Here is a 12,133-nt window from a genome sequence, read left to right on the forward strand (position 1 = left end):
ATTGCAGCTCTCATCTACAGAGGGGCCTGAAGAAAACGCTTCCCATTCCAGGGCTATAAGAATATCACAAATAGTTGGGCAGTGGTGGGCACCTTTAATCCCAGCACTTGGGAGAGGGAGAGGGAGAAAGAAAGAAAAGAAAGAATATCACAAATGGAAACAATATGGCCATTAAAATGTTGGATAAAGGGACTTTTTTTCTTTCTTAGTTGAAAGGGTTCCTGCAGGTTCTCATGGATGAAGGGATCTTAAACACTTAAAATGTGAGCAGCTACCTTGCCATTGCTATTCTCTATTAGAAACCACAAACTATAGCAAGACTTCAATGAACTTGGGCTGACGGAGTAAAGCATCTGAAAATGTTTGTCAGGAAGGAAGGACAAGAACACCTCTAAACAGCCCTTACCCTCAAATCCCAGCTATTTACAATGGAAGTTAATGAACAAATTTTCAAGGGGAAGATCATTTGAGTTGCACCGAGTGGCAAAATGCAGTAGCCTTGTCTTTAATCAGGGGCTTTGTAAAAAGAAAAAGATTTGATTCCCTTCCTCACAGCATCCCATGCAAATGCCACAGAGGCAAAGAGACTCCCACTGGCAGTGATATCAAGTCCAAAGACACTGCTGAGTGTGGGGTGGGGATGGGGAATACGTCTGGCGTTGCATAGTATGCTCTCAGATTAAACAGCCATAGATAACACTGAGCGTGAAGTCTTGTATAGACGTTCCTGCCTGTGTTCCCACGACTAGGAAGGAATTGCTGTGAGTCTGGGGTCAACTGGGGCCTAAGAGTAAGATTGTATCACAAAACAAAGCAAAACAGAGACAGTTCCCACATCGGAAAGGTTTCCTGGTGACAACATGTGGCACTCATGAAAAGGAAAACTTAGAAATGCTTTCAAACTGGGGTTCTGGGTGAAGTTAAGAGGGAAGGGACCCTCAAGTCTACTTGAAGCTTCAAGAAGAAGCTACTCAAGTCTGATTGTTTCTGTAGTCATCAAGGTGCTCTGTGCAGTGGTGTCCTCTGCCTCATTTTCATCTCTCACCATCTGTCTCCTGGCTAACCCGCTGACACTAACTCGTGTGAGAGGGTAAAATGGCTAGTTTCTGTGTCAACTTGACATGAGCAACAGTGATTTGGAACGAGGGTAAAGCTGAGAGCATTGCAGACAATGGAGGCCTGCCTAGTGAAGTTTCAGAAGGAAACAAAGATTCTATTTGGTCCATTTTATGTGATATTTTAGATTAATAACCTGTAGAAATCAGTGGAATGACTCAGTGGGTAAAACATTAGTTGCTAAGTGTGATCACTTAAATTCAATCCATGGGACCTACATGGTAGGCGAGAACCGCCTCCTGCAAGTTCTGTCTACATCCATAGTGTGCACCCTCAAAATGGAAAAAATATTTTTAAAATATTTCATTAAAAAAGTCTCTGGAAATAAACCCTCTGTTTTGCTGGGACAAACAAAATCTGGGAAGTGTTTTCCTAGGGTCAGCACATAGAAGCTGTGGTTAAGAGCTGGCTGTGGCTGCCACGTAAACTGCTGCAGGACTTGGTTCTGTAAGGGTCGTCCCAGGTGGTACTGGTTTTGAAGGCATGAAGCAGTCATGGACAGCCTCAGTTGCTGGCACCATGAGAAGCTACTGGTGACGATGGAAACCCCCTGATTGAAAGGGTCACGGAGAGGACTGAGGTCTGGCACCACATGGGAGAGTATCTGAAGAGAGCCCAGGAGAGGCTATTGGTGAAGGTTCAGCCCAGTTTCAGTGGAGACCCAATCATTCTGGAGATGTCAATAACCAGGGAACCACCAGCATGGTCAGCAACAGTGTGGCGTGGCACTGACTTGAGCATAGGAGACAAGCTGTTGTGTAGTGGATGGCTGCAAGACCTGTTGAAACCCAGCAAATCCTGAGTGGGTCTCAGAAGTCTGACACTCAGCTTCCTACGACTTTGAGGTCACTGGAACTACCTCTGGTTCTTCCTTCTTTAATTAAGAACTTTTTATATGGAAGAGGCCATAGTTGAACGTCCGTGGACTTTCACAGAGACTTTGAAATTAAATAAAAATGGGTATTTCAAAGAGAATATAAATAAGAGAGGCTCAACCTTTGAAAGAGACTGTAGATGTTTTAAAGAAATTGAAACTTTAAGTGTTTGAATTTTAAAGACTGTGGGATTTTTTGATTGCTTTATATTGTCATATTAATATTAGCATGGCATTTTGAAGACCACAAGAAAGAGAGACTATTGCTTAATAAATGGTGTGTTTGTGTGTCAAGTCCAAAGGGTGTCAAGTGTGCTGGCTAGTTTTTATGTTAACTTGACACAGGCTAGTTAAGTCGTTTGGAAAGAGATAACATCAATTGAGAAAAATGCTCCATCAGATTTACTTGTGGGCAAGCTTGTGGTATAAATTCTTGACTGATGATTGATATGGGAGGGCCCAGCTCAGTCCAGGCAGTGACACCCCTGGGCTGGTGCTCCTGGGTGCTATAGGAAAGCAGACTGACAAGCCATGAGAAGCAAATTAGTGAGCAGCACTTCATCTGCTATGGCTTGGCTCCAGTTCCTGCTTTGACTCCTTGCCCCAACTTCTCTGGAGATGGGCAACAAGCTGTAAGCTGAGAATAAACCATTTCCTCTCCAAGTTGCTTTTGGTTATGGTATTTTATCACAGTGATTGAGACCCTGACTACAACAGAGGGATTTTTGTATCAAGCTGGATAGAGGTTCATGCTGTACTACCCTGTGTCTGGACAATGCTGCAACCTTCCCTTTGGGCAGGAGCCTCCCTCCCATTTTCAGATGCTCAGGGAAGGTTTGGGGCTCTGATGTCACCTGCACCCATATTTTCTCAGCATACTTTACATTCCACAAGAAGGCTTTGTGGAATTGCCTTTGAGCAAGAAAATAGACCTGAAGGTTTAGATATTTAATTATCTTGCGTCTCTACAGCCCCTGGAACTCCCAAATCTGTCCACAAAAATCCTTTTGCTTTAGTTTTAAATTCAGAGGCCTTTAGGGATAATGAAGTGATACTAGACTCAAGTTTATGTCAGCTGTTAACAAAACAGATGGATGTGGAGTCAACATGGGAGCCCTCTCCTCCCATTTTTTGTTTAGCAATAGTAAAGAATGTTCTTTCTACTTCATTTTTTTTTTCTACTTCATTTTTAAATTGAGAAATCCTCGCTGGGTGTGGTGGTACATACCTCCTTCCCCACACAGGGTTTCTCTGTGGAGCCCTGGCTATCCTGGAACTTGTTTTGTAGATTCAGAGATAATCTCAGTACAGAGGTAGAGACAGAGGCAGAGGCAGAGATCTCTGAGTTTGAGGCCAATCTACAGAGCGAGTTCCAGGATAACCAAGGACAAACAGAAATGCTTTCCTGAAAAACAAAAACAACCCTGAGCTATCCTAAGAAAGTCCTGAAGTCCAGCAGCTAGCTGTCTCCAGAGTCACTGGCTTCCAACAGCCCTGTACAGCTGCAGCACAGTGGAACATATAAATAAGCTATGGAGGTAGAAAGCTTGCAGCATGTCTGTGCAAATGCACATGTCTAAGAGCTACTTCTGCCTCAGGGAAACCAGCATCTGCACCTCATGCGGAGGAGCATGGCATATTACACTCACAAAAGGAGACCTGACATTAGAAAAGAAGGAATTCTTTTCTTTTTTTTTTTTTTCTTAAATATTAGGAACTGGAGGATCTTTGGTTCTCACATTCACTTAAGATTTTGATAGAATTTTTGTTTATTCTTAAAAGCATCACACATACACAATTATAGTAAAAGTTATATTGTATCTTATAGATGTACCCTTAGAACATATACAAGCTCCAACTAAAGTGCAAGGAAATTGGAACTGGGAATGAAGGCAACTCCCCTCTGTAACTTGTCTTATTTTTGAGTTGAATTCCCAGGAGAACCTTTGGGATGTGGAAAGCAAGACACTGTGGCAGTAAGCAGCTTTTGAACTGCATAAATACAGATGAAAAGCCCTGATATCACTCTCAAGAAGACCTTAAATTCAGTCTAAACTGCAGGCAAAAGGGAACTGTTATAACAGAGGCTAATGACTGTCTACATGACCAGCCCACAATGACTCTCATCAGTGCAGCTCAACACTGGACTGCTCAGGCCTCCTCTGTACTTTAACCAGTACAGGGCAGGACTCAGATACAGAAAACATAGACCTTTAAAAACTAGGGAGACAAGCTTTTAGGAGAGAAGAGGAAGAAGAAGAAATGATGCTCAACTGTCTAATCCTGGAGAATGCCCTAGACTAGGAGAAAATGTCTTTTTCTATCATCATGGGGTGTGCAGGTAGAGCATATGACAGCACCAGCTATGTCCATTTTCTAATAAAGGGTAGATGCTGTCTCTCCATAGCTTTCTTCAGTGCTCAGGACAAGCAAGTCTCACCTTCCTTCTTTCCTTTCTCTTTACAGGTGCCTGAAGAATGTCACATGGATGAAGGAGAATATGGCCTGGGCCAGGAAAACTCTGGCTTTCAAGGTCCCCTCAAGTGAGCCACCATGAGAATTCTGCAAGAGTACAGCTTATGGAGGGTGGGCTTCCAGGCCTTCTTTTGAGGACATCTATAAACACTTCACAAGAATCACACTAAGGGAGCCACGTACCAGTCACTCATTTGCTGGATGAGTTGATGCAATTCTGAAAAGTACCTATATATTGCTCTCTGGGAAGCTCAAACCCACAGTCCCAAGGACTCTGAGTTAGTGGCTGGAAGTTTAACCATCCAGAGTATAGTTCATTTCCAACATTCAAAAATGCTGTACCTGTCGTCAATAGAGTCCACCTTCTCCTGGATGCGGTCGGAGTTGATGTTCCCATCGCTCACCAGTCTTCGGCCAGTCTCCACAACAGCATTGATCTTCTCTTCGTTGGCATCCATGGTGGTCATGAAGTCCTCCTGCTTTTTAATGGCTGCTTCAGCTCCTTCCAGGGTGGTGGGCATTTCAGTATGAGCCAAAACATACTCCTTGTTTTAAAAGAGGAAAAAAAATCCAAAATGACATTACATATCAACAAAGAAATTACAAGGACTGTTTCACTGTATTTCTATTCCACAAAATAATTTATGACAGACAAACATAGCACAAACACATACACAGACCCTCGCCCAAGGATAATCCATTAGTTACTCCGTTTCCCTAAGTGGTAAATGTTATATAAATAGGTTTTCCTACAATAAGCAAAGCTTGGTCTGTCAGCTAGAAGAGTCCTCTTAGGTCCACAGAAGCAGCAGTAGACCCTCTGTACTCTCTTAAGAGATTATAACCCTGACACTGGCAGCCATCTGCAGTTGCTTTGTATACTTGGGTGAAATTCTTAATCTTACTAGAACAAAAAATAATCCCCTAAAACTTGCTCACTGTATTCTTTAAATTGAGCCCGCACCCCACAGAACATTGCCTAACTAAATGAGGAGTTATATAGACCTCAACAGTAATTACCACAGAATCATACTTTGAAAGGCATAAGAGCTTCCTTAGAAATGTTCAATTCTAGGTCTTTACACCGTGAGGGGTTTCAATGCCGTGAAGAGTTGGGGGTGGAGGGGCATCTGTTTCAAAATAACACATCTAATTTCATATAGGCATGGCTTAAGCCTGCTACTTAACCAAAAGTTTCCAACATCAGCCAGGGCCTGTTTCAACAGGACGGAAGCCAGGCCATGTGGAACGTTACCTGGTTATTAAGAAAAGCTTCAGCTTGTTTGGTGTCCCTAAGGAACTGCTGGTAGGCATGGGACTGGGAGAGGAGGTTTTGCCTGTTCTCCCACATTTTGTGGAGCTCATTCCAGCCAGTGTCCAAGGCCTGCAGCCGCTGCCGCAGAAACATGTACTGGGCATCAGTCTGTCCCTGGGTGACCATCTCGCCCATGTCCCGCATCTTCTGGTAGTCTTCCTCGTAATTGTCAATCTCATTTTTGATATTCTCGTGCTGTGTGAGAAGCTTCTCTGCCTCAGTCAGGGTGTTGGGCATGTCCTCTGAGGCGATAGCAGTCTGGGTCCTGGAGAGCCAAGACTGGAAGTCGTCCAAGTCCCGCAGAAACTGCTGCAGCTTGCTGGCCTCTCCCAGGGAGGCCTCTCGGTTCTTCAGGGTTGTCTTCATTTCCTCCCACACATCACTGATCTCGGCCAGCCGAGACAGGATAGCTTGAGCCTGGTCAGGGTGCTCGGACTCCAGCTTCTCAGCTTCTTTCTGCAGGTCACTCAGCTTCGCCTCAATGGCTACCAAGTCTCGCTCCATGCCAGTCAGCTTGCGCTGCAGGGCCATGACACCTGCCAGGTCATTGCCAAGGTCTTGGGTAGACTCGATGACCTTGGTCTTTTCCCGGATCCAGGATTTGGTTTCATTGCACTCGAGGTGGTAGTTCTGGATGCTCAGGGCAGACAGAAGAGCATCCTTTTTCCTGTCCACCAGTTCTCTGAACTGACTCCACCTGTGAATGTAGACAGCACAAGAAGGGACTCAGAATGTCTGGTAGATCCTGAGACGGGTAGCCAGAGTTGAAGCTGCCTCACTTTCCTCCTTCCCATCTTTCTCTGACTTTCTCTGTTTTTACTTGTGTGCTTTAAAATCATGTCACCCAGTAAATGTCAATCGGATAGCTTGGTGCAATGTAGTCCCACAGAGTCTAGTAATTTGTACCTGCTGTATGCATCATACATTTCAAAACTGCTCTGGAGGAATATTTCCCCAAACCAGACTGATGGTAAACTTTTGAACAATCTACTCAAATATGTCTGCTCCACAGAAAGACAGGAACAGGGCAGGGGTCTTCCCTGATAAATGATGCTATCATTGGCAAATCAAGCTTCATTATAGAATCCTGCTCTAGGGTTCTAACCCTAACGTCAACTTAAAGGGACAACACAGACAGGTTCTATCTTGCTGTTTGTCTTCTACCAAGGCTCTAATTTTAATCGGAGGAGAAGTTAGGTACTGGGCGACTTTGACTCATGTCCTGAATAATGTAACCTCACTTTAAAAGCTGTTTCCTGCAAAACATGGATGAGAATACTAGGTAAAGCAGATGCCACTGTCATGACATCCATGCTACAAGGATGTGAACCTGTGCAGGAAACTCCTGACAGCAAAGCTGGGCAAGCACTGTCACCCTCACCAGAGCCACACGGGGACAGCAGGTGCACTGCTGATGCCATGCATACCTCGTGTTGAGTTTGTCTTGCTGAGCTCTGATTTCCTTTTCACTGGGGTGGCCATTGTGCATCAGCTGCCGTGCAATCTGGTTCACCACAGCAACCCGGGAAGCCTGGTTGTTCATTTCTGGTTCCAGGCTCTCAAATCTGAGGAAAGCAATTCAAAAGAGTAGTGACTTTAATGGCTTATGTTTCAGTCCATCGCCTTAGCACCCAGGTAGTAGTAACTTCACTTACCTGTGCTGGATGACTTCCAGGTCCTCCAGCTTCTCTGGGATCTGCATGTTGTTGAGCCACTGCTCCTTCTCGTCAATCCAGAGCTCACAGGCATCAGCCTCACTGAACATCTTGTATAGGGCCAGGGTGTCCTGCAGAGCCTGCTTCCTTAGCCGTGTTAACTCTGCCATCTCCTTGCAGCGCTCCTCAATTCCTGCCAGCCGGCCCTTCACTTCTGGAGACTCTGCATGTGCTTGTGGAAGGGCACTGGCTTGCTCATGCAGTGTGTCAATAGTGGGCCTGTAGTTGGTGATCTCTTCTGCTACATCTTTATGCTTCTTGACCAGAGACTGCGTGGAGTACTCATCATGGCCCACATCATTGCTGGAGACAATCTTGAGTATATCTAACATCCAAGCATCAATATCATCAGCATCAGCCTGGAACTGGTGCAGTAATGAGGCTTCCTCTAGGCGCTGCTTCCTAATGGCTGAGAGCTGCTCCAGGTTGGCCCACTGCTCCCGGATATAAATGATTCTCTCACGGATCTTTTCCGATCCAAAGTGTTCCTCTGCAATCATGTCTTCACCTTCTTTAATGGCCTGCTCAAAATGGCCACTACGGCCACTCATCTCATCCTCAAATGCCCGGTGCTTGCTCAGCAGGCGCATGACACTGGTCAAGTCTTTCCCGTAATCATCAGAGGACAGGATCTTCTCCTTCTCTCGTATCCAGCCTTCCTCTTCTGCCATCTCCCAGAAGAACTTCCAGAGGCGACGGGACTCTTCCAGGCGAGCCCTACGCTCGGCAGCCAGCTGACAAAGCTCTTGATAGCAGAACTCCATGTGGGCAACACGGTCTCGAATTACCTGGGGGTCACATGGCTTGTAGCCTGTTTTAACACCAAGGAAAGAATGCTAAGACTCCAATAGCTCCCTGTTCATTTGCAGACAGTAAACTATGCTCCATGTTCTAGTTTGGCTCCAGTCTAAGCAGTGTCATGTAAAAAGCAACAGGTCACTTCCTGCGATACTGACTAGAACAGGAAGAAAGGGCTATGACAAGCACTGCACTTTTGGCCCAACTGTAGACAAAGAGATCACTTATAAATCAAGAAAGCACATGTGTCATATGGAAGCAAGCAGCTGTGTTTACTTAGTTCTTAAGAAGCAGTGGTGGCACAGGCCTTTAATCCCAGCACTTGGGAGGCAGAGGCAGGACAGCCAGGACTACACAGAGAAATCCTGTCTCGAAACAAACAAACAAACAACAAAAAAGCAAGGCTCTGGGCTGGAGAGATGGCTCAGCGGTTAAGAGCAGTGACTGTTTTTCCCAAGGTCCTGAGTTCAAATCCCAGCAACCACATACACTTACATGGTGGCTCACAACCATCCGTAATGAGATCTGATGCCCTCTTCTGGCATGTCTGAAGACAACTACAGTGTACTTACATATAATAAATAAATAATCCTTTGGGGAATAAAGAAGGTGTGCACCACCTCTGCCCATCTTATTTAAAGAAGCAAGGCCCAGTCCTTCCCAACATCCTCAATAGCACGTGACTAGGTGTCAAAGCTGTGAGCTGCTAGAGCAATCACAGTAGGCTGTCAGTGCACATCGTTAATGAGTATGGACTGGAAACATTAACACTACCAGATGCTAAAGCTCTCAAAACCAGATAGCATTTGAATATTTAAGAAAAATATGTGTCTATTTCAGAAAAAGACAGTGCTGAAATATCAAAACCAAAACAAAACACTGCAGTGATACATTATGACCTGGAAGTAAACAGTCCTTCCAGAACCCTAAAGTGGTGCAGTAACTTACAAGTCCCGTCGCCACACACGATGTTTGCAGTTCATGGAGATATATCTCCGTTGTTGAGGTGATAATGCCTAGAGCAGTCCATTCTTACCTTCCCCATCTGTTGCAAACTTCTGGGCAGAGGCATTCACGCCTCTTACACGCTCTGCTTGGATTGCAATGTCTGCTTCCACCAGGGCATGCTTCTGTAACAGGTCTTCAACACCAAGTAAGTGTTTGCCATAGTCTTGAGACAGCAATAGCACCTGTGGACAAAGCGCAACAGAAATGGCACTGTGAATACAACTGAGTTCAGTGTATCAGCACACTTAGCAGCCTTGCCGTACCACCCCTCTGGTTTGTCCCTGGCCACCTCTGGGTGAGACGGTGCCAAATAAGTCACAACAAAACAAACATGAGACCTAGATCGGGAGAGACACAATGAACTAAGGACCATGTGCCTTGGCAAAAGCAAATAAAATTCACATTAAACACACAGAATAAAAGGGAAAGTCCCTTTAAGGGACCCTCCCCCAAGAGCCTTTCTGCTGGCTATACCATCAATAGGAGAATCTACTTAACAGCTTGTATGCCACATCTTTAACCCAACAAGAAGACCTTGGTCAAATGCCACGACCACAGTCAGGTACCACTATTATGAACTCACTGGAATTTTCTTGTTCTTCATTCAATTTGCAAATTTTTCTCCCATCTATCATCCAACATCACCCTCAGATGATGATGGATAGAAATAGAAAATTTCTATTTCACTCTTAACAGTTCTCAGGAAACCATGTTAACCTGAATTATAGTGTGCATATTGTGATTTATAAAGTGAAAATCACATCTTTGCTATACTTTATGAACATTTCTATTTTAAGAGGTCAAAGATCAAACCTAGTAACATTCTAAGTGTGAGGTAATAGCAGAGGGAAACTGGAGTTATCAGCTGCCCTTGTCCCTCTGTCACCACAATTTAAGAGGCAAGGAGCAGGCAAAGACTGACATCTAGGGGCAGAGTTCTCTTATGTAAGAAACACTGTGTTCTGAGAGAAAACAGGATGGTCTAAACACTACTCTCATCTGTTATAAATCCCATCCCATTGCCATTAGGGATAAAAGCCTTCCAGCTCAAAAACTGCTCAATAAAGATGCTGCATCAGAAGAAACCAACAGGCACAGGGCTGTGGCACAATGGCATGACTCTAGGCTCAGCAGTGCCAGGGACAGAGGAGAAAGCACAAAAGAGCACTGCAGCCATTATCATCCAGTCCCACAGTAACCTGTACACATCTTACTACACCCCAACTTCTGAGAGGCCACGAGGCAGACAAGTATTGGCTAGTTTGAAGGAGAGGATATGATACAGCACTAAGATCTGAATTCTGGCTTCCTAGTCCCTGGCCTATGCTTACCACCACCCTCCATTTGCATATATGATCCTAGAACACTATCACTAATACACAGATCACTGAACATATTAACAATGAAAAAGAAATTCATGATTCTCTACATTAGTACATACTTCAGATCAATCTAAATCACTGCATCAGATCTGGGATATAAAATGGTTTCTTTTACAACTTTTCCATGGTGCTCATCTCATTTAGTAGTGAGCTAGCCAGCTTATGAGCACCGCGGCTTCAGTCTGGCTTTGCAGAAGAGTGCACTGGACAAAGGGCACTAGTGCACGACTCCCTCCCAACAAAGAAAAGGTCTGACTGCATCAGCTCTGGCCTCCCCTGCCTTCTTTTGGTCAAAAGTTACCTTCATTTCATCCATCCAGTCCATAATATAAAGCATTTCCTGGAATATCTTTTGCAATCCCAGGTTCATCTCAAGACGCTGCCTCCTGGCCCTGAGCAGTTCCAGCAAGTATTCCCAGAGCCGGATGACATTGTCCTTCCTTGCAGTGATGCGCTTGATGTCATGGTAGTTCTCAGCTTCAAGCTCCCTGGCCACGGCCACCACAGCCTGAACTCGTTCTTCATATGCAGCGATGTCTGTCTCAATGGCCTCGTGTTTTTTGGTAGCAGCCTCAACAGCGGGAAGGTCAAATCCAAAGTTGTCCTACAGAGAGACAGAACAAAAAGAAATGTAAAGAAACGTAAGCCACCTGAACCGGGTGGGGGTAGCACAATACAGTGCGTAAGCTGACTTTGCCACTGGTTTCTCACTGCCCTTGGGCCCTTGCAAACTTCTGGTTGAGTTCAGAGGTGTTCCTAACAGGACTTAAGAAACTCCTTACTTCTTACTTCTTCCTACCATTTGACTTAAGATACTTAAGTACGTTGGACTTTGTCAAGCCAAGGGAAAGAAAGTTGCTCTTGTATTTCATGACCAGTGTCACGCCTCGAGAGGACGGTTGGTCAAATACTGAGGGGAAAAAAACCAGGGGAACTTTTAAAGCTTACATGAATGTGAACAATTCAGTCACAGGTTCTGAACAAACTGCTCGAGCTCCTAAGTCTATGACAAGATAGACAAACAGACAAGAAAGTATATCAGAAAATTTAAACATCCTTTGTGCAAATGGAAGTGATGGTTGGTCAGCAACTTCACAATACTGGATGCTGTTAAGTGCTGTCCTGAGCTCCAAGGCCTCTTGGAAAGAGCTAGTGTTGCTTGGCTACCTCAGAAACACTTCCATTAGTAATTTAGACAGAACCTGAGACACAAGACGCTGGTTTTCGCTCAGCCATGTCTCCCTCATAGCTGCCTTGCGATCAAATCTGCGGGCGAGTTGTTCCAGTTTTTCCTGCCGTATGAGCTCATTCCGCAGAGCCAGTTCTCTCTCATGTTCTGCTTTTTCCAGTCTTTCCCAGGCCTGCAGTAGTTAAAAAAAAAAAAAAAAAAAAAAAAGCATAGTTTCCTGTAACATTCAAGGAGCTGTCTTTGACTACAACAACAGCTAGT

General features: G+C 44.8%; 1 protein-coding gene across 5 annotated transcripts in view; it reads right to left on the reverse strand.

Moving 5' to 3' along the window:
- Nucleotides 1-12,133, reverse strand: part of Sptbn1 (spectrin beta, non-erythrocytic 1) — a 167,334-nt gene that overhangs the window by 31,702 nt on the left and 123,499 nt on the right. For all 5 annotated transcript variants that reach the window (XM_021176094.1, XM_029483162.1, XM_029483161.1 and 2 more), the window contains 7 exons: nt 11,886-12,044; nt 10,985-11,287; nt 9,330-9,483; nt 7,436-8,306; nt 7,208-7,345; nt 5,721-6,477; nt 4,808-5,010 (listed from right to left, as the gene is read on the reverse strand). In XM_021176094.1, the coding sequence (XP_021031753.1) occupies nt 4,808-5,010; nt 5,721-6,477; nt 7,208-7,345; nt 7,436-8,306; nt 9,330-9,483; nt 10,985-11,287; nt 11,886-12,044 (2,585 nt within the window). The remainder of the gene's footprint in view (nt 1-4,807; nt 5,011-5,720; nt 6,478-7,207; nt 7,346-7,435; nt 8,307-9,329; nt 9,484-10,984; nt 11,288-11,885; nt 12,045-12,133) is intronic.

The sequence above is a fragment of the Mus caroli genome, chromosome 11 (genome assembly GCF_900094665.2).
Source record: "Mus caroli chromosome 11, CAROLI_EIJ_v1.1, whole genome shotgun sequence".
Taxonomy (NCBI): Eukaryota; Metazoa; Chordata; class Mammalia; order Rodentia; family Muridae; genus Mus; species Mus caroli.